At 36.7% G+C, this 23,656-nt stretch overlaps 1 protein-coding gene and 1 long non-coding RNA gene across 2 annotated transcripts in view; one reads left to right on the forward strand and one right to left on the reverse strand.

Moving 5' to 3' along the window:
• The window catches only part of LOC133096448 (uncharacterized), a 211,717-nt gene that overhangs the window by 38,116 nt on the left and 149,945 nt on the right, over positions 1–23,656 (reverse strand). The gene's annotated exons all lie outside the window — the stretch shown is intronic.
• Positions 1–23,656, forward strand: part of TMEM26 (transmembrane protein 26) — a 39,478-nt gene that overhangs the window by 8,959 nt on the left and 6,863 nt on the right. Inside the window, exons 2-4 of the mRNA XM_061198001.1 lie at positions 9,319–9,397; positions 13,474–13,587; positions 15,253–15,473. Of these exons, the coding sequence (XP_061053984.1) occupies positions 9,319–9,397; positions 13,474–13,587; positions 15,253–15,473 (414 nt within the window). The remainder of the gene's footprint in view (positions 1–9,318; positions 9,398–13,473; positions 13,588–15,252; positions 15,474–23,656) is intronic.

Here is a 23,656-nt window from a genome sequence, read left to right on the forward strand (position 1 = left end):
GATGGTGATGGTGATAATGCAGGTGGTTAACAGTTATTCATTATTGAGTACTGACGATGCTCCTAGCCTGCTTTACATCCGTTATCTCATGTAATCCTCACGATGACCCGATGAATCCGTTTTCATCTTTATTACTATTTTATGATGAGGACGCTGCCGCATAGCAAGGCTAGATCACTTACCTAAGGTCACGACTAGTCATAATAAATCACAAAAACAAGTCCTAGCATATGGTGAGCCCTCACTTTTACTGAGCCAGGCTTTTGCACTGAATGGATTACCTCGTTCACTCCTCACAATAGCCCTTGTGCTACTACTATTCTAGCTCCTACTTGCAAATGAGGAAGCCAAACTCAGACCAGTATTCCCACGCTCAGATTCAACTCCATCAGCCTGTTTGCTGTGCTCTGCATTCAGTAACCAAACTGGGTTTTGCCTGTGGACAGTACAACTACATACATTTCTGGGTTCAAGGATTCCCTACAGTAGAGAAAGGGTCAGAGTATTTACTCTGTTTCAAAACTGGGTAGGTAAATCTCAGGTGACTTGCTAATGAGTACTAGGATGGTTTTGCTTAGAATGCAGAAAATTTCAGACTACACATGGCCACGACTCAGAGACACTTGCACAAGCAGACATCCCTGTAAAATCAAAGCAGATGCAAAAGAAAACGGAAGAGGGGAAAAATTCTAGAGTGTCTTCATTTTTGGTCCTGAAGTGAAGAGCCAATCTCTTCCACAGAACAGAAATAAATACCATTGTCTTTTATAGAGTGAAATAAATTAAAGTGTTATGTAAATAACATCCATAATGCATTTAATCCTCTGAGAGACCATTAAAATTCCTGTAGTCATTAGTGGTTAAGTTCGCTTGTTCATTAAACAATCATTTATTATAGTGGGTGCTATGATGGTGTTCTTGAAGGAATATAAAACATACGCAGTTATATGAGGACAAGACAAAACAATAATCTGAGAACCAAATAATTTTCCACAAATTAAGTCCAAGAGTGCAGAAAGGCTTCAGAATAAAGATACGGTCTGTATGGTAGACTTGTTGGACATGGAAAACTTCTCAGGTATGTGCCTTATGTCCTAGCCTTTGAAGTGGCTGGTGGTTTTACAAGAGTGGAGAGAAGAGAGAAGGGCTTTTCAGGTTGAGGGAATATCACGATGGTAATACAAAGGGTTTCAGTTGGAACCAGTTCATTTACGAAGATGTCACGATTTTCTTTGCCTCAGAAATTCTGAGAAAAATAGTAATGTAGATCCTAAAATCGATGCATATTTTGTCCCTATAGCTCGTTTAGTCATCCTGAAGCATTTTGCTGAGGTTTGAATGTGAGCAACTTCAATTTTAACAGAGTTTGTTCTTGCTTTAGATATCCTCTTGGAAATTCTTAAGTGAAGTGACGTATGTAACACTAATTTTGCTAGTGGTTGATATTATAATTTGAGAATGTTACCTTATTGAAAAAACAATCAGCAACAATGAACAAAGAAAGTTATAATTAAGAGCCCTAGTATTCAGCTTCAGAAGTATTCTCCTTTTTACAAAACCTAGATGTGGGCATTCTTCAAGGGCTTTGGAAATCTAAAGAATGATTCCACTGTCATAGGTATTCCTAACGCATTTGAAGTTCCTCCCTGTCTCTTCTGTTCTCGTTATTAGTCTGCTCCCCCATAAGATCCTGGACAAAACAAACCCATCATCTGATCTTGGTACCTATTGAAACATACACACTCCATATTCAATTTTCCATTTGTGGGGAGTTCTCACCAGCTTACGGCCATTTGGTTGTGGCCTCCCCTCCCCCTGCTCCTCCCTTATGGGCAGGCACCGGCAAAGGGCTGTAGGAGGGAGGTGACAGATTAGTGATTTCCCAGGCGTTTGGGGGTCGTGTGTTCTAGAGGAGCGCTGGGTGCATTTTGAGGGGTGGCAGAGAGGTGGGTGCTATCTGGAGGCTGTCGTATTGGCCACCCTTACCCCCTGTGCTAACAGAAAGCCCTCCTGAGCAGCCCAGATGGAAACCGTGGCTGTTAAGGCCCACTTCAAGAAACCAGTCTACAAGTAAGGAGGCCAGACAGTCCTTAAGTTGTTAGACACGGTTTAGGGGCTCATGAAAGGATATCTTGACCTACTTTCTTGATTTCCATGAAAATAAGCCTATTAATATAAAGTGCTCCAGAAATTTTGAAGACCTTCGAGGCTGTTTAACGTGAGATTTTGAAACCTGGGTCTAGTATATCCTGACAACTCCACGCTGCCTTTGTAGAGTAGGAAATACTGAGAAGTGAAATATAAATAAAATCGCAGTTCGCATCAAAGTAATTTTGGAACATTATTTTTGCTCCATTTAAATATTATCTATCTTCAGATTTATGCATATAATCATAAGATTAGAGTCCTCAGTGTTTGCAGAGAGAAAAGCTGCACAGGGTAGTGGGTGATATTATGGTTAATTTTTCTTCTATTTGCCTACTTCTATTGTTGTATGTTTCTAAAGTGAATAAATGTTACTTTTTCAATAAGAAAACAATAATAAATATCATTTTTGGGAAGAGGAAAATGGAATCCTAATTCTAGACTAATGGTGAGTTGAAGTAAATATCCATTGCAGGGCTAAATTGCTAAATGTCATGACATAATCATTTTATGAAAAACACTGTCATGTTGAAATGACAACTTTGTATGACAAATGATATTTTATATTTGGATGAACTGAACTGAAAACAAAGCAATGAGTATAGCTCTTTAAGAGCTCAGAGCAGTGTCTAGCATGTAGCAAGACCTACAAACATATTAGTGAACAAATAAGTAGGTAAACAAATAGAGAAAAATATCCTTTAAGATGGTGCTCCTGCTGTATATTTAGAGAGAATTGGTGTGTTGGCTAAGGGCTGTGAAATAAAAAACAAACAAACAAATAAACAAAAGTTTCTGTGGAGAAAAATTATCTTTAGAAAGGCTTGAATTTAGAAAAACTAGCTGAGGAAAGGGAAAGCAATTTGGCATTAAAGTATTAATGTTGGGCATCTTCTATATTGTGATAGGGTAGTGATAAGTGGAGCTGTAATAAATCTGAGTTTCCAAGGGCAGATAGCTCATCAGTAATCAGGTATTATCAATTTTGTAAAAATATCCCACCTGGACATGTCTTATTCATTTAATCATATATTTATCAGTTTTTGTCAGTCTATGAATAGTGTAACATAATTTTATAAACAAGCAACCAGAAACCTGATGTATTTCTGAGATGGCTAGACCCCTCTCTGGTATTAGTGCTTGTGGTTGGCATCTACTTACTTTTGATACAATTAAGACATGAAAACTGGAGTAAAATGATTTGTAGCCCCTAAGAAAGGGCATGCAATTTGGTTAATTGCCCAGAAAAAGGTGGGATCAGGCTTAGTTTTTAATTTTTAGAATTCACATTCTCCTTGGTTCCAAAAATGAATTGCACTGACAATGAACTATCAAGAATATGACAAACCTTCAGAATAGTAAGTAACAGCTAAATGTCATCTTGAAATATTAAAATACTTCATAGTGGCAAAAAATAACAAATTCATACAAGAACAGAATAATTAGTTTCCTTCAGAAAAACTTCCGATAAGAATCAATTTATGATGATATTTCAAAAAGAGATATCTAGTCAAACCAGCAACAGAGTGTCAAGAAAGTCGGAATTATACATCAACTAGGACCTTATGAAATCACTAACTGTTTGGGGGAGCCCACCATGTGCCAAGCACTGTGGAAGGAGCTGAGGGCGTAATGTTGAGCAGCCCAGACACAGTTCTGTGCTTGTACTGGGTTGGCCAAAAAGTTCGTTCATTTAGCGAATACGTTGTTCAACAAAGGTCTTCATGAAAATGAAAAATGTCTTTTCTTTTTACTTAAAACCGAACGAACGTTTTGGCCAATCCAATATTACTCAGAATTGCTGGGAGACAATTAGCGACCACAGATACACATGCACATATATACATATACATATATATATAGTTATAAAATTTGAAACTGTATGGGGTGAAAGTGAAGAGTGCTATATATAGGACAAGCGTAACAAGGAGATCTAATTGAGGCTGGAAGGACAAGGAAAGTTCTTCTGTGGAGTCCTATAGAGCTGACATGAATTTTGAGAAGGAGATAATCAGTGAAAACTGAGGGAGAGAGGCATTTCAAGGCGGAGAAATAACATGTGTGAAGGCCTGAGTTAGGAACTCACTTAGCTTTTTTCCAGAACTGAAAGAAAACACCATTATAGGAGCACAGTGAGGAAGAATGAGAGCAACAGAGACCAAGAGGTAGGCAGGGCCCTGATGGTACAGCATTTTATAAGTCACGATGAGCAAACAGCCCACGCCAACCATGACTGTGTGACAGTGACTGCCTTAACCTTGAACGTGAAGTTAGACATAATGATGTCCACAGCAGTGCAAACAACTTCCCTTGATTCAAGGAGTCTTAAATAGGTTTGGTTTTGAGAACCATAGTTTGAAAATGGGATTGATTTTAAGTTATTTGAAGAAACAATCTTCTAACCAGGTATCCTGTGGGTCCGCTTTAAGTGTAGGTGCTGAATATGTGGCCATGAGTGTATCTGCAGAGCTGAGCCGGGGTAAGGCAGCTACTCACATGTATTGCGCATGTACAGTATCAAGCTCATAACGCTGTCTTATTTAATCCTCACAACCACCCTATGAGGTGGATATTATTATACCCATTTCCATAGACAAGGACATTGAGTCTCAGGAAAGGTAGCGACTTTCCAAAGATGAATGAATGGAAGAGGCAAGATTCAAGTTTGGGTCTCTCAAGTTCATGAAAATTCTACCACAGTGTCACAGGTCCTCAAGGGACACAACAAGAGGAGCATACTTGTTACCAGACCCGCTGAAATGGGAATAAAATGTCCTTGTAGATGCCAGCAGCCTCCATTCACCTCATTTGCTCAATCCTCCCTTTATTTATAAATTCAGGCATTCAAGCATTTAAGTATTTGCTCAATAAACATTAATTAAAGACTTAAAAAGATACCTGAGACCACTGAGGAGGGGAAAAAATGAAGGAGAGGGAAGAGGGAAGGGACATAAAGATATATACGACTCAGGATCTGTCTTCAAGGAACTTATATTAGGAAAGCGAAGTCATATATACACATAACAAGAAAACAGTGGAGAATACGTTGGGTCACAAGAGAAATACAACTTAAGATTAATTGCTGCCATTAATTCCTATATTTCAAAATACAGGAAGGATGTTGATGGGTAGAGATGTAAGAGGAGGGCTTTCCAAAACAGGTAGTCATAATTTGAAGGGACGTTTGCTCCAAAAACAGTGTCAGAACCTCTCTTCTCAGACAGACCAAGCTGAAGGGGCAATAGAGCCCTTTGCTCTTAACAGGGACCCATGGTCCAATAAAACATATGCGACATACGGTTGAAATGTCTTCTTCGTGTCCCAAATAAAACCTGTCATACATGTTTTAATACTTCTCTAGATGATAGAGAATTTTATTTTCTCCATAATTAAAAAAAAAGAAATTTCAGTTGTACAACTACCACAGCCTGCTACTGGAGAGAGAGAAAGAGAAAGAGAGAGAGAGAGAGAGGGAGAGAAAGTAGGGAAGGAAGCTCCTGATTCTCATTTGCTATTGCCCACTTTGCAGACTAGGCATTTCGTTGGTTAATTCTACCTGGTAGCCTTTGGAAATTCCAGCAAATCCTCTTCGGTGTAGGGTTAAGAGGGTGGGAAATAGGGGGAGAGAGACTATGGACTCATATGCTCTTGAGCTGAATATGATTAATTCTCGGGCGTTCCATGTGATTCCCTCTTCCCGCCCCCTTTTCACTTACATCAAATAGGTCTGATGGAGAGGGGCTGAAGTGAGGGAAGCTTTCCAAAACATTTTGTTTTGTTTCATTTTAAATACACAGCAGGTTGAAACTACTGAGTTGCTCAGCTTGATAGGATGTGGTAAAGGAAGAGGAAGGGGAAGGAGAGATAAGATTAGATAACGGAGGCTTTGAATATCAGATAGGGAATTTAGATTTTCTGTAGTAAGCAGCACAGAAAATCCTGGATTTGGAAGTTTTTTGTTTTCTAATATAACTAGATTCCTAGTTAGAGGAAATATGTTGAAACAGGATAGTATTTTTTTCCAGTTATAGAAATAAATCTTATGCATAGAAGATGTTAAGGGTTATTGTTTTTTTTTATTCTTAACCTCTTTCAAGAGCTATGTTATGTTCAGTCTATAGCTTCCCCAGATTATTATTGTAACAGTATTGTTAGGGGAGTTAATCCCAAAATTAATTCCAAGAGAGTCAACAAAACTGCAGTCCAGCCAACATTTGATGTATCCAAACAGACATTTACATATTCCGACTGTCCCTCCAACCAGAATTCATTTCCTTTCCCAATTTCACAAAGGAAATATTCTCTCCTGATGTTTCCCTTGATATGGAAGGTCAAAGAATTAAGTGTTCCTTTTCTTTTTGAAAGCATGTTCAACATGGGGGCTTTTGATATCTTGCTGCAGCCCAGCCGTCGTCTAAATCAGATTTTAATAATATCATGACCCATACCCCTTTGTTTCAAAATTATTTTTTGCAGGAATTCAAAGGTAGGGTAGTGTCCATTTAAATACTGATTTTTTTTAAAACATCTTTATTGGAGTATAATTGCTTTACAGTGGTGTGTTAGTTTCTGCTTTATAACAAAAGTGAATCAGCTATACATACTAAATACTGATTTTTTTAAAAGACTCTCTTTCTTTTGCCCTTTCTCCCTTCTTCTCCTCAGAAGTTGAAAGGAGATATTAATGAAAGGGTTAACAGCCTTTAAAAAGTCCATTCTGAAAATTTTCCTGCATTTAGGTTTGTTCACTTTTTCCCCCACTGGATTATGAGAGTATGAATTTAGTAGCATTTCATCTCAAACAAATCTATTTTTGAGCAATTAACATTTCTGTTTTTCAGGTCATTTTAAACCATCACATATGTGTACTAAAAGTATTTTAATAAAATTATATTGACTTACAATTTTGACTTTAAGATGATTCATAAAGCAAGATTCCAATCTAAATTAAATGCAATCGGAAGAAATAAATTTGGAAAGTATGTAATTTTCATCTTCTTTCAAATTTTTAAGGACATGTTTTCATTGCACAATGTTCCATAATTATACTAGTAGTAGCTACTTGTTATTGAATGCCCAACTCTGCCAGGTGCTGCTTTATAGAAAGTACAGTCGACCCTTGAACAGTATGGGTTGGAACTGTGCAAGTCCACTTATATACATATTATTTTCAATAAATACATACTATAGTACTACATGTCCCATGTTGTTTGAATCTGCGGATGTGGAACTGTGGATACAGAGGACCGACTATAGAGTTATATGTGGATTTTCAACTGTGCAGAAGGTCAGTGATCCTAACCTCCATGTTGTTCAAGGGTCAACTGTGTAATAAAAATTCCTGTGAGATAAATGTGACAGCTGCGGACTGAACTGTGTTCCCCCAAAATTCATATGTTGAAGCCCTAACCCCCAATGTAACTGTATTTAGAGACAGAGCTTTTAGGAAGTCAGTAAGGTTAAACGAGGTTCATAAGGGTAGGGTCCTAAAATAATAAGATTAGTGGCCTCATAAGAAGAGAAGAGAGGGACTTCCCTGGCGCAGTGATTAAGGATCTGCCTGCCAATGCAGGGGACATGGGTTCGAGCCCTGGTCCGGGAAGATCCCACATGCCACGGAGCAACTAAGCCCGTGCACCACAACTACTGAGCCTGCGCTTTAGAGCCCGCGAGCCACAACTACTGAGCCTGCGTGCCACAACTACTGAAGCCCACACTCCTACAGCCCATGCTCTGCAACAAGAGAAGCCACTGCCATGAGAAGCCCGCACACCGCAACGAAGAGTGGCCCCCGCTCATAGCAACTAGAGGAAGCCCGCGTACAGCAACGAAGACCCAATGCTGCCAAAAGATAAATTAAAAAAGAAATAGAAAGAAGAGGAGAGAGAGAGAAATCTCTTTCTCTCCTTGTGATGTGTATGCACTTAGGAAAGGACACGTGAGGATCTTGAACTTCTGACCTCCAGAACTGTGAGAAGATAAATTTCTGTTGTTGAAGGCATGCAGTCTGTGGTATTTTGTTATGGCAGCCTAAGCTAATATATGACTGTTCCCATTTTGTGGATTAGGAAGCAGAGGTCAGTGGTAACACTAGCATTTGAACCTGATGTGTCTGACTACAAACAAAAGCACTCTCTTTGAATTGCCCTCTGAATTTTGAGTCTGAAAATAATTAATATAGATAGCTCTTTAAAAAAATACCAAACCCTTCATCTGTTGTTTGTTCGTATAGGCATACCTTGGAGATAACTGCAGGTTCAGTTCCAGACCACTGCAATAAAGCAAGTCACATGAATTTTTTGGTTTCCCGGTGCATTTAAAAGTTATGTTTACACTATACTGTAGTCTTTTAAGTGTGCATTGTTTTAAAAATCAATGCACATATCCTTAATTAAAAAATGCTTCATTGTTAAAAAATGCTAACTATCATCTGAGCCTTCAGTGAGTCTTGGAAGTAACATCAATGATCACTGATCACACATCACCGTAACAAATCTAATAATAATGAAAAAGTTTGAAAGACACAAAGTGAGCAAATACTGTTGGAGAAATTGCGCTGATAGACTTCCTTCACGCAGAGTAGCCACCAACCTTCACTTTGTAAAAAACACAATATCTGTGAAGTGCAATAAAGCAAAGCGTAATAAAATGAGATGTGCCTGTATTTTTATTTGCACTAGGTTTAGCAGAAACACACAACGCCAGTTGATTTCGTTCAGTCCATATCATCTGATTTTTGTCTTTTTGTACGTTATTATTTGAGCTCTCAGAATTTCAGGTTAATGTTGAAAAATGTAGCCAATCTTCCTGAAAGTACAATGTTCAAAAATCCAAGATTTACTATTGCTGTATTTGCTTTTTGTAAAATGTATTAAATACAAAATATCCAGTTTTGTGCCTGAAACTAATTGGCACTATCCCATTAAACTATATTAAAATTAACATCTATTATTTGGATTAGAAATTCAGTGAGAATGAGAGCTGCTACTGCCTTTTACAGTTACTTTGTTTCTCTGTAATCCATATGGCAGGAATCACATAATGCTTTTTCCCCCTTAGAAATAAACACTTGAGATAAAATGATCTGACTCAGTGTGGTCAGGGTATGTGCACTTGTTTTCTTTTTAAAAAATTTTGTAAAAGCTGAGCTATCTTTTTTTTCCTCTTTCACAGGTTTTCACCAGCCATATTTTTATATCTGATTAGCATTGTTCCATCATTATGGCTTCTTGAAATGCACCATGAGACCCAGGTATGTCCTTTTGGAAAGTAGGGAAGTGGAACGCTCAGCAATAAAGTACATTCATATTATAATCCAATTTCTGTCAGAAATGCACTTTTCTAAGGAACTGGAGTTATCAAGATTTGAATAAGTAAGAGGTCTCAGCAAAAAGGAAGTGAATCCATGATCTGTAAAACCCCATGAAAATGTTGCATTCATTTAAGATTTAAGACTATATCATTCATTAACAATTTGGGTTAGAGATCTTGTTCTTAAGACTTCCCCTCCAATATGCTACAGTTTACATGGGGATATACAATTTTGGTTTTAACCCTTGCAGCTTCAACGAGTTATTGTGCTAAGAACGGGCAGGGCTCAGTCATCTAGCATCCTATAAAATGACATTTTTAGGAACAACAAAAACAAAAAAGAAACCCCATCATCTGTACTCAGCTATACAAATACAATCAAACTTGGAGGGGCTATTTGAAATAGTCTGTCTTAAAATACAGGCTTTGCAGGTTACAGGAGATTCACTTTTGAGGGTCCTATGAACTGTCTCAGTAAAATAGGAATTTCACCCTAGGGACCCGAAATAAGGGTAAAGGAGAGGAGCCAGGGGACCCACCGTCAGGAAGGGTGGGCTCTCTGTATTAAGACCACACTGACCTAGAAAGCAAACAGTGGCTTCCAATAAGAGTCCCTAAGCTATATTAGGGAGATACAGAGGGAGGTACTGATTTTTAAGTGAGTTGCTTCTTGCCTGGGCAACCTAGGTAGCAGGCTCTAGGCTGGATTCGGTCATTGATTGTTGTAAATGCTCCTGTACAACACTGGGAGGGCCAGTTGGCGAAGTCCATCAGACTGCAGCCTGGACTTCACATCTTCAGGGTACAGGTTACAGGTTCATATGTTTTACAGTAGTTATATTATTTTAGGATGTTTACTGGTAAAATCTGTGAGACTGTTTCACAGATTTCTTTGCTACAGTTGGTCATTTTATAGCAAAGTTAAGCCTCTGATATATGTTTCAGATATTCAAACCTTATCTGGAAAATGCTTGCTCCAAATTTTAGGCACACAGAGGGGAATTTAGTTCTGTAGACTATTTCTGAATTCCACAAGCATGTACCAATGATGTAGGCATGAAGAAAACATTTGTCTGCCTAAATCTCCTGTTTAAAAAACACTGAAGTCAAAGACTCTCTCTATGTTTGTAGCAAAAGTATTTTTGTCACAGTAGATTGGTTCGTTCAAGTGATCATAGCTTTTAAAAACTGTACCATAAGGATTAGGGGACTGTTTGAATTTCCTTACTACTTACTGCTTTCAGAGGTATGAAAATAAGCTCTGGTGATTTGAATCATTTTTTTCCTTCACATCTAATTCTATGACGTGGCTATCATCCACGATAACAATTCATTTCCCCAAATGCTTTTATAATATAAATGCGTTGCACAGTTAATTGATATACAGGTCCAATCCTATTACAACAAATAGAATGCAACCAAAAGCTCTCTTTTTAAGAAAAAAAAGATTTTTGAGCCCTGGGCAGTACCTCTCTAATTTTCATACTACAAAAGAAATTGGACCTTTAGTAGTAATGGATTTGACTCATTTTGACACTGAGAATTAAAACGAATGCCCAGTGATTGAACTGGGCAGGGTGGGCAGAGACAGAAGTAGAAAAAAGTGAGAGAGAGACAAAAAAGTATTGGAATTGCGTTTAAAGAAATAAGAAATGGCAGAATAAAGGGAGGTACAGAAATTCTTAGTCCATTCATGTAGGAAATTTTGGTTATGATAATAATCACTTTTTTCATATAGTCCCTTTATTTTGAAGTATTTTCAGATACATTTTCTCATTTATACACCCAGCAACTCCTTAAGTTAGACATGGTATATGGATTTCTATTTTATAGAAGAGGACCCTGAGACTAAGAAGGGTTAAGTAATTTTCCCAAGGCCACACAGCTAATCAACCACAGTTCTGGGGCTTAGAACCTGAGTCTTGACCCCTAGTGCATTAAACCACACTGCCTTTCTCAATTATGTGTTCTATGTTTTACAGGAATTTGCGTCAAAATCATCTGGATTTTTCATGATGGGAAAGGATAATTTAATTTCCTTTCACATTTTCCCTTTACTCTACACCCTAAATGCTCTAACCTATGACTTGGCATTAGAAAAACATCCTGACCTATTTCATGAAAACATTTCTCCTAGATGATCAATTCTGTACCTTCATTTCTGAATCTGGCTGGGTCTACCTGAATGGAAACAAAATGCTTATGACAACAATTATGACCTTAACTCTTAGTCAAGTCTATTTATGAAGTGGCACAATTAAAGCAATGGAAATTTTCTGGTCTTGATGGTGTCACAGTCTGGCTGACCCAACGGAGTATTTTTGAAGCTATTAAAAGTTTTAAGACATAGCCAATGAAAAAGTGACTTGTTGGCACCCAGATCATCCACATAACTCACTTATACAATGCTGAATGTAAACAATATTACCATAAAAACAATACAAGTCAGGTTAGGTCTTAGAAGTCGAACCCACTGTTCTTTGCAGTCCTAAGGCAGCTGCCATTTAAAGGAAAGTCACATCAATTTATAACAAATAGAGTTCTAAGAATAAAGAGGGACTCAGGTCTTTATACCATAACATGAACTACAAAACTATTTGCTATCAAGTTATCTTAAGCTGCAGTATACATGACGATTTTTTACAAATAACAAGATGTCTATGGATTTTTAGTGATAAGAATGTAAAAAAACATATCAGGGTCACCATTTTTAATATACAATCTGCTTTCATGCCTGTAAAAGAAGTGGTCAAATTTGTTTCCTATTGAACATTAGGTTCTTAGATAGAGTCACAAAACTCCTCTGCAATGAGGATTTGTTGCTTGGTTCAAAGATTTAATTTGTTATCTTTATTATCTTTTCTCGGAGCCTTAGCTGTACAAAAAAAAAAAGGGTACAAACAACTGCATTTTTGTTCTTAGAGTTATGGCACATGGCTATTTTTCTTAATTATTCTTGTCATTTCACCTGTAACACTAGTTGTTTTAATGGAAGGGAGGAAAAAAATAGCCTCTTGACAGACTTTCTTTTCTCCTTTTCCAAGTAGCTCATAGAATGATCGATGAAGTATCCAGAATAATTAAGAAAAATACACTTCTCACAGTGTTAGCATTTAAAAAGTAATAATTTCTCTCTAAATCCAAATGTGTGATCGTGTGTGTGTGTGTTTGCGTGTATGTATGTGTTTCAGAAGTATGTTTGCTCTGCAGATGTTTTAAAAAAAAATCAACCTTTTTTTTTTTTTAACCCATTTGTGAAATAATCATTGGCTACAGTTACATTTTCAAGTGCCACCCCGTTCCTCTCTTATGTACTTTTTTCTTCTCTTTCTGTACCTTAGATTCCCAGCATCTGGCTGGATAAAAATCATCCACAGTTCACATGTAGAAATTTGCATGCAAAATGAAAGAACAAGAAGGGGAAAAAATGCCATTTATTTTAGGTCTATTGCTAAATTTTCTATAAACCTAAACTGACTTCTAAAGTGACACAAGATGTATATGTTGGTGGGTGAATATGTTAATTTATTATTATTTTGGGGGGGTGGTTGTTACAGTGCTTAACAGGCATGATTGAAAGTAATTGAATTATCTATATTAGCAAAATGGTATTTTAGATAAAGAGGCTCTGGACAAGAAACAAAATCTTAGAATGAATGCTTTGACCAGGATCATACATGCTTTCATTGGTTGTTGGTTTGTTTTATAATTGTTCCAGGGTTCAAGGAAGGGATCACAGTGATCGATCCATAAATTCTACAGCTTTCCACAATGAACTCAGAGCATCTACATCCTCATAGACTTGTGGAAAAATAAGACATGTATAGTTGACTCTTTTCTCATATTAACTGAAAAGTGGTTTTCTATCTCAAGCCTATGTTCTGATTTTCAGAAATGTTTATGCATACTATAGAAACGTCACATATTTGCTCATAATGTCTTAGACACACTGAAGCCATCTTAAACTCTACCTACTGTGATATTTTTTGACATACTGCCTTTTAAAACACTTCTTAGTATTGCAGTAGCCAATCTGAAGGAATGTCAAAGAACACCAGCACCAAAGAAGACTTCAATCAAACTAGGTTGTCAACTCAACAAACCAACAGAGCGGATGATCTCATTGAGACGGTGAGAGCTTTCTCACTGTATATTAAAGGATCTAGCAGATCACCTTTTCACTTGGTGAGGATAACATAACTCTATACCTTTCAGCTCATTCTTTCCCAGGGAAATTTGCCAATTGTTTGGCTCAGGAATTCACAAGATAATTTGTATTCAAAAATATTATTAAACATATTTAACTTGCATAATAGGCATATATATCTTATATACATTAATAAATATATCTAACCTGCAGTATTAAGGAACCTTTAACACTTAGATCAGACAATCTACGTACAAAGAGAGATACGTACATTTGTGAAGGAATGATATAATGGAAAGATTGGGATCTGCCCTATATATTTTTTAGGTGTTTATAAATCAGGGAAGGTTTCCAGCCAAAATAGAATCGCTTGTTTGTTCTTCTCATGCTTGATATTTGGCAAACTAACCATGACCTATTAGAAAATGATATACTGGAGAGACTCAAGGCCAAGGCCCCTACCACTGAACCATGTTTTCAACAATAAGACAGGCTACTGATTCTGTGAGGTTTAATAGAACTACTTCAAGCTTCAATCACAGCTTACCCATATCACTTTGAACAAATCAATCTCACTGTCTCTCAGTTTATCATCTGACAATTGAAAATATTAACCCTGCTAGTATGCTTCCTCCAAGAATTAAATAAAATGTGTGAGTGAAAAGTCTCACAGAAGATATACAAAGAAGTGTGCAAATGAAAGATTATTGATCTTCATTCATGGCTTCAATGAGGTTAGCATCCTGCCTTGTCTTTTATCCTCCCTTAACCTTTACACTTGACATCAGCACGTGATCAAGAGGGGTAAATAAATTTTGCACAAATATAGTTAAGTCACTTGTATACATCAGTTGGAATCACTATCCAATCCACTTGAGATCTACACCCTTGTAGTCTTTAGAAGATCATAACTGATAGGGCCAATAATATACTTTAAAAGTTATTTAGAAGTTAAGTGGGCAAGAGATGGCATCCAGAATACATGAATGGGATGTAAATTTTTCTCAGAGTCCAAGAATAAGGGCAGAATAAAATTTGGTTGCTAGCTTATGAATTTTTGAATAATATGTTAAATGTTCAGAATAAAAATAACCTTATAGTTATTCTCTTTCTTTACTTTTAGGTAATGAATAAACACTATTATATATTTTCTCCTTTGATATAGTGTTTTATAGCAATAAAAATCAAAAGAGAAGATTTGTACCGTGCTAAAAATATTACCAGATTAGTAAATTCCGATTTGAAATCTATAAAAGAAAAATACAGGAATTTTAAGATTTTAATATGGAATTTTTAAAATGTTGCTATGTGTTATACTGGTTACACAGACTGATGAAATGATAAATGAGAAATTATCTATAAAACACTGCAAAACTGGTTTTTAAAATATCATACAGTACAATGCCCCTAGTAAGTGAAAGGTTTAAATTACTTTGTTATAAGGCTGCCCCATTTTAAGGACCATATTAGCTTTTTTTTTAGTGTTCAGTTGAAAAGAGTTTTACTTTCTTTATTAAGTGAAGAATCATTTTCTGAAAATGACCTTCCACAAAAGCTAACTCTTGATTGACAGCCATGGTGAAGAAGGCCTCTCTCTCTAAGGTGGTAGCTCATAATCCTTCTGTCTGTACGACATTTCTGTTAAACAGGCCAAAGTTTTTGTAAATAACTTATCTACAGTATGCGAGAAAGTTTGGACTTTGGGACTCCATCAGACATTCCTGCTAATGCTAATAATTGGAAGATGGCTTCTACCCATTGGAGGCGGGATTACTCGGGATCAACTCTCTCAACTTCTCCTTATGTTTGTGGGGACAGCTGCTGACATACTGGAATTTACAAGTGAGACCCTGGAAGAAGCAAATGTGAGGTAAGAAGGCCCTGCAATGAAAAGACCTTCTTTTCAAGGTCAGACCCACACACCTGTCTTTTTGTTCTATTATTTATATTCTGCATGAATACGGATTTTCAGTAGATCATATATCCAGTGATAGAACCATAGAATTTGCTGCTGTTCAGGTACATGTTAGGTACCAGCCCCCTAACACACACACACACACACACACACATATACATATGTATATATATATATACATATGCATGTATACATACATGTATATACATATATATGTATATACCATATATATATAAAAACTTTATATATGAATATGTAAAGGATGTTGCTGCTAGAGAAAAGGGGCAAATAATATTACGCATGGGTAAGAACAGAGAAGCTCTGCCTGTTTGCATGACCACAGATTAGGTGAAGCCGTGGTTATCCGAAAACCTTCTGGGGGTGGAATGCCCATCCCTAGCTTCTCTTTCACATGCTCAAGTGTCCAGGAATGTAGCCAATCATAAGAGTCTCTTCTAGAGCAGAGCAAAGCTACCATTCCAGGGAAGAACCTAGAGGTGACATGGAGAAATCACTCCTCTAGCCAGTTGGGGAATTTATATTCCCTGACGTGAATGCAGAATGGGGCAGATTAGGTTTTATTTTACTAAATTTTATTTTTAGTCAGTTTGGTTCGAAGTGCCCAAAGGCTATCTGGTGTAGATGCCTATAAATTAAAACTTACTGAGTTGGTACTTTTATTTTTGCCACAAGCAAATAAACTCAGAATTCCTGATCACAGCTGCTTATGGAACTACTTTCTTACCTTTAGGGATTTAAGTCTCAGTGCCTAAATGTACTTTCAGCTTTGGTTGTTTTGCACTATGCTATAAAAACAAATTACAATGAGGCTGGCTTTTAATTCTACACTTTATGCTGTGTTTCTCAAACAACGAAACATAAAGCTGAGCAAAATACACTAACTTACTCAGTAAACGTAATACCCCAATTGTAGTACAAAGTGTATCTGTAACCATAGCTTACCTTCACATGATCATTTCCTGTTCCATTTCTACTAGTTTTCTTATACCATAAGTAGACGTAGAATTTTAGAAAGAATCCAATCTAAGTTGACCCATTGTCCTCAAAATGTTGACTTTAGCTTTGTAGCTTTAATACCAAATGTTTGGTCAGTGCTTCACATTGTATAACACATTTTCAGATATGTTAGAATACTTACAGTACAATGAGGTTACAAGAAAATCATGAAGAAATCATGACCGAGCACATAAGAACGATAAATAACTATAGGCACAGTGATATGGACATGACAATATAAGGATGACTAATTCTACCTAAGTAGAAGTAGACACATAAATGCCAAATATCTAGTGAGATGCATGGGAAATAGGGTAGGAGAGGGGGTGCAGGAGGAATATGTTTTGAGGGGCTGGTTATAAAAATGTGAGAAATGCCAAACTCAGCTACCTTAATGGCCTGTTTATGAGGCCCATCCACAAGTGACACCAAGAGGCATTTTATAGATCAGTGTTTCCCAACAGATGTTGAATATTAGATAAGTTAATGATTAAAATATCAATCACCCAGGGGGGAAATACCTTGAAAATTATGAGGGCTCATTCATGCACCAACTCTTGACTGATCTAGTGTGGGCCAGGCAGTGTGCTAGTGCTAGTGGAGATTGGTGAGCAAGTGGTGAGCAAGTGGTGAGCAAGTGATGAAATAAAGGACACACAATCCTATCCCAACCCAGGTAATTTCAGTTCAGCAATTTCTTCACCCACCAATACATTAATCTGAGTGTTATATAAATCTTTTTTTCTCATTTTAAACTTATACCATGTCCTGAGAATAGAACTGAATAAACTCTGCCCAGGTTATTGTTTTTAAGTTTCTTTTCAGGTTTCGTGATCTCAGATGAAATCATTTTATTTTTAATATAACTGCATTGTGTCAGTGACCTGTGGTCTCCACTAGACTTCTGCATGTCTCCATCATGACCCAAAGACTCAAAAATCAAGGCCCAGAGAGAACTGAGAGTTTTTAATTCCCTTCTAAGGCCCACCTTCCAAGTTCTGATTTCATCTCAGGCCCCATCTATACTGCAAGAATTAACACTGCAAATTTCCATCTCTTCAAAGGAAATATGAAACCCTTCTCACTGTAGTGTAGCTTTCCTCTTTGGCCTCAAAAAGACAATCATGAAGCATAAATTTAATATACATGTAAAAGATGTTTACATGTAATATAGCAAAGGGGCTTACTTCATTATAACCTACTTAGCAACACTTATTATTAAAACATTTTCTTTTCCTTTTTATTTTATTCCATAATTTGAGCTGATAGGTTTAGTAGAAAACCTGCAATAATGTCTACATCACAACGATGTCTACATCTTTCTCCTGCATCCTGGTTAATACCTCAAATCCAGTTTTGTTTTGTTTTGTTTTGTTTTAACCTAAATCAACTTCCTTCCGCATGCCCACATGAAGTTCATCTTCCTAATTCTTATGAATTTACATGGACTTGTGAGATATGGCAAATTTTTTGTAACAGCTTCACTTTACACACCATATAATTCATCTATTGTAATTCTACGGTTCAATGATATTTAATAAATTTATAGATTTGTGTAACTATCACCAGAAGCCAGATTTCTTGTGTCTGTTTGCAGTCAATTCTCACTGCCACTGCCAACCCTAGGCAACCACTGATATGCTTTATGTCTCTATAGAAATTCCTTTTCTAGAAATTTCATGCAAATGGGATTGTAAAGTTTGCGGTCTTTGTGTCTGGTCTTTTCACGTAGCATAATGTTTTTTTGGTTCATTCCCATTGTTGCATGTGTGGGTAGTTAGCTCCTTTTTAATTGCTGAATAGTAACCCATGCACATACTACATTTTATCCATTCAGTAGTCAATATACATGTGTATTTCAATTTTCTTGCTATTGAAAATGATATTGCTGTGAACACTCAGTTACAAGCCTTTGTATGGATCTGTTTTCATTTCTCTTGTGTAGATACCTAGAAGTAGAATGACTGGGTTTTATGTTAAGAAAACTGCCAAACTGTTTTCCAAAGTGGCTATACCTTTTTATATTCCAATCAGCAATGTGTGAGAGTTCCATTTTCTCAACATCCTCCCCAACACATTTTTTTTTCAGTCTTTTTGATTATAACCATTCTAGTGGGCTCATAGTAGCGTCATATTGTGGTTTTAATTTGCTTTTCCCTAATGACTAATGACGTGTAGCATCTTTCCATGTGCTGATTAGCTATTCATATATCTTCCTTGGTGAAGTATCTGTTCAAACAAATTCTCCTAATCTTTGTGGAGAAATGTGTGTATTTTTCCTTCATGTTTGGAAAAATAGTTTTGTTGTATGAAGAATTCTTGCTCCATAGTTTTTACTTCAGCATTTTATACGTATCATTCCGCTTTCTTCTGGCCTTCATTATTTCTGATGAGATGTTAGCCATTGTTTTGTCATTACCCTGTACAAATGAGTTGTTTTTCTTTTGCTGTTTTCAAGATTTTCTCTTTCTCTTTGACTTTCAGTAGTTTGTGATGTGTCTAGGTGTGGATCTCTTTGTCTTAAACTTACTACAACTTTGTTGATCTAGGATCTGTAAATTAATGTTTTTCCTCAAATTGAGGAATTTTCAGCCATCATTTCTTCAAACACTTTTTCTGACCCATTGTCTTTTCTTCCTTCTGGGACTGCTATTACAAATAGAAATGCTTAATTGCGTTCCATAGGTCTCTGAGACTCTGTTCATTTTTCTTCTATCTGTTTTGCCTACTAGTCTTCAGACTGGATAGTTTTCACTGATTTATTTTCCAGGTCACTGATTCTTCTACTATCTCAAATCCATATGTAGAGTCAAATTGTAGAGTTCACCTAGTGAATTTTTCATTTCGGTTCCAATATTTTCAAATCTAGAATTTCTATTTAATTCTCTTTTTCGTTTATATTTCTTATTTCAGTTATTTGTTTGTTGAGTCCCTGTCATCATATTTTTCTTTAGTTTATGGAACATAGTTTTCTTTCATTCTTTGAAAATATTTAAGATAGTTGCTTTGATGTCTTTATCTGCTAAATCCAGTATCTGGACCCCGTTAGAGTCAGTTTCTATTGATTAATTGATTGTTGTTGTTTTCTCCTGAGCATGGGTCATGCATTCCTGTTTCTTTGTATGTCTCATACTTTTTTGCTGAAAACTGAACATTTTGTATTATGTTTTGTTGCAATATATTATCCTCAGGCTTCCCCACATGCCTCAGAAGTTTTTTTGTCGTCTTTGTTGTCTCAGTAAATTGCCTGAACTTAATCTGAGGATTCTATCTTCCCTTGGATTGCAGTCACTGATGTTTCTGCTTGGACTTGTTTTTTGTTTGTTTTCTTTAATTCTTATTTTTGTCTTTAGCATGGCTATTAGGGTCACACCTATAATTACATTGTTTAATGGTCAGCCAATGATTTGAGCAGGGTTTGTGATCAAACACTCTGAGCCCTTTTGACTTCCACCCTCTGCTGATGGATCTGTGTATGAGCTGGATCGCACATTCAAGTTCAGAAAGTTTTCATATATAACCAGTTTTAAATTTCTACTGGGCCTTCTTGGATCGTCCCTGCACATGTCTGGCATACTTGGAGACATTATCTAGCCCTTCTATGGCTCTCTTATTTTTGGAATCTCTCCATTAAATTTTAAGTTAGTCTGCCCCTCACCCAACTGGGACCGCAACCTCAAAGTAGGAAAGCCATGGGCTTCCCCATTCATTTCCAACTAAATGTGTTACTTTTACTGACCACACCTTTAACCATGGATTTCACACTCCACTCCAAATCAAGTCAGCATACTCTGGTCACAAGGGGCCTCTGGTTTTCATTGCTAAGCTCTCCCTGGTAAAACCACCACTCTGACTGACCAAGGCAGCCTTAACATTCCCCTCAGCTTGATTAAACTTTAAAAAAGTTTATTCCTGAATATAAGCCTCTGCTCCCCCTTTCCTCAGAGCATTTATTTTAGAAAACTTGCAACTGTAAATTCTTTTTATGTCCCTTTGAGATGCAAGTCTTCTCTTAGACTCTTTCCAGCTTTACAGCACAGGAATATCTTTCTCAAGGATGTGAGAGCCATCCCTTTGAAATGTGATCATCAAGATAGATAACACCCCTATCTCCTAGTCTCTCCGGGACAACAGGAACCTAACTTATATCAGTGCCAATTAGCAAACATAGATGGCCTAATCACATTGACCAACTTTCCTCTCTAACAACCTCTAGTACTGTTCCACTAGCTCACCCCAGTGTTTAAAAACTCTTCTGCTTTTTGTTTCAGTGGGGGTGAATTCAGTCTCTCTCCCTTACTGTAGACTTCAATAAAGCCTTCATTGCCTATTTAACTGTCTGGTGCAATTTTTCCTTCACACAGCAAAGCTGGAGGTTTAAGGGAACATCCCATGGGCAAGAATGCCTTAGACGCTCACTTTTCTTAACTGAAGTTCTACCAGGTTTTCATGAATAAATGTTACTCAATTTGTTATTTGCCTTTGGTTTATTTCCAGAGATCTGAAGTGGTTGTTTTTGACAATTTGTCCAGTGTTATGTATGTTTGCTGGGGAGAGGATTTGCTGACCATTTCATTCTGCTACAGCCACCCTCCAACATTTTAACAAGTCTGAATTTCAGTATAATTGCCAAGAAGAGTTAAGTAGTTATTTACACCTTTGGCGATCACTCTCTGCAGTCTTTTTTTGAACACAGATCATTTACTAAAAAGAAAAATCACACTTGGTAAAATGTTCCCGTAGCATTACTGCTACTTCACTGTGAATATCTGACCAAACAAAGGAGAGTTTTTCTATGTTTACACTGTGTGTTCTTTTAGTTTAGCTCTTTTTACTTGATGAAGCATTTCTTCCAGGTTAGCTTAATAGCTCATTTGCTTTCTTTCTTTCCTTTTCTCTCTCTCTTCTTAATTTTTTCGCTCCTCTGAAGAGGTTTGTTGGATGCTTTTTAAAAAGCTAGAGCAACTCTATCCACTGATTATCTCTTATTTATAGGAGTATTTACACTTTCAAAAAGAAACAGTTAAGCAAATTAGCAATGCATGAGAACACACCCTCACACCACGCACAAAAATAGACTCATACTGGCTTAAAAACTTAAATATAAGACAGGACATCATAAAACTCCTAGAGAACATAGACAAAACATAAATCATACCAATGTTTTCTTAGGTCAGTCTCCCAAGGCAATAGAAATAAAAACAAAAATAAACAAATGGGACCTAATCAAACTTACAAGCTTTTTTACAGCAAAGGAAACCATAAACAAAATGAAAAGACAACCTATGGAATGGGAGAAAATATTTGCAAACGATGTGACTGACAAGGGCTTAATTTCCAAAATATACAAACAGCCGATACAACTCAACAACAAAACAACAACCCAATCAAAAAGTGGGCAGAAGATCTAAATAAACATTTCCCCAAAGAAGATATACAGATGGCCAATATGCACATGAAAAGATGCTCCACATGGCTAATTATTAGAGAAATGCAAATCTAAACTACAATGAGGTACCACCTCACACTGGTCAGAATGGCCATCATTAAAAAGTCTACAAGTAACAAATGCTGGAGAGGGTATGGAGAAAAGGGAACCCTCCTACACTATTGGTGGGAATGTAAGGTGGTGTAGCCACTGTGGAAAACAGTCTGGAGGTTCCTCAGAAAATTAAAAATAGAATTAACATATGATCCAGCAATCCCTCTCCTGGGCATGTATCTGAACAAAACTATAAACAAAAAGATACATGCGCCCCTATGTTCATATCAGCACTATTCACAGTAGCCAAGACATGGAAACAACCTGAATGTCCAGAGACAGATGAATGGATAAAGAAGATGTGGTACAAATGTACACTGGAATACTACTCAGCCATAAAAAAGAACGAAATAATGCCATTTGCAGCAACATGGATGCAACTAGAGATTATCATACTAAGTGAAGTAAGTCAGAAAGAGAAACAAATACCACATGGTATCACTTATATGTGGAATCTAAAATATGACACAAATGAACCTATCTATGAAGCAGAAACAGACTCACAGACATAGAGACCAGACTTATGGTTGCCAAGGTGGGGGGGGGGGGGTGGGATGGACAGGGCATTTGGGATTAGTAGATGCAAACTATTATATACAGAATGGATGGACAAAAGGTTCTACTGTATAGCACAGGGAACTATATTCAATGTCCTGGGATAAACCGTAATGGAAAAGAATATAAAAAAGAATGTATATTTATGTATAACTAAGTCATTTTGCTGTACAGCAGAAATTAACACATTTAAAATCAACTATACTTTAATAAAAAAATTAGCAATTGATGACTTTATTTTTACTTTTCACCCAACAGTTGTGGTGCACTGATTTACCAAATGCCAGTCTTTTATCCTCCTAGTTTTCCAAGCAGAGAAGTGATACTCACATCTATAATTATACTTCAAATGATCTTTTGTCTCTGTATGAATAGAGCCCATTGTCTGCTTACGTGCTTCTCAGTTGACATTTATGAAGACAGATTACACATGAGAAAATGGGGCAAGACAAGTTGGGGAGACAATTACACAACAGAGACAATGCTGGAGAAATTCACTCTAAAATTCCTTCACAAATTTGGAGTGTTTGCCATTTAAGCTCAGTGACTTATTTATATTCCAGCGTTTAACCTTCCTGGGTAAATTTTACTGTCTGAATTAATAATACAAATTTGTCCGCTCCAAAGATTTTCTGGCCATCTTTTCCAAAGTTATTTTTGATAACTTTAGTAATATGTTTCTCAACACCCACATTCTCCCATATTGTGTGTGTTCAGATAATAATACTTGTGAATGCAAAAGACATATATTTGGTATTAGAGGGTTAGAGTTTGACTTACTTAGGGCTAAGGTCAGTTTATTATTTATCCCTGTTTTGTATAATAAGAAAATTAAAACACAAAGAGTTTAAGAAATATGTTCACGTAATAAAAATAAAAATACTATTACTACTACTAACAGTAGTAGTGGATAATATATATTTATCTCTTGCTGTGTTCCAAGCACTGTTCTAAGGGTTTTAGTTGTGACAAGTTATTTAGTCTTTACAACACCACCATGAGGTAGATACTGTCATTACCACGA

The sequence above is a fragment of the Eubalaena glacialis genome, chromosome 1, assembly GCF_028564815.1.
Source record: "Eubalaena glacialis isolate mEubGla1 chromosome 1, mEubGla1.1.hap2.+ XY, whole genome shotgun sequence".
Classification (NCBI taxonomy): Eukaryota; Metazoa; Chordata; class Mammalia; order Artiodactyla; family Balaenidae; genus Eubalaena; species Eubalaena glacialis.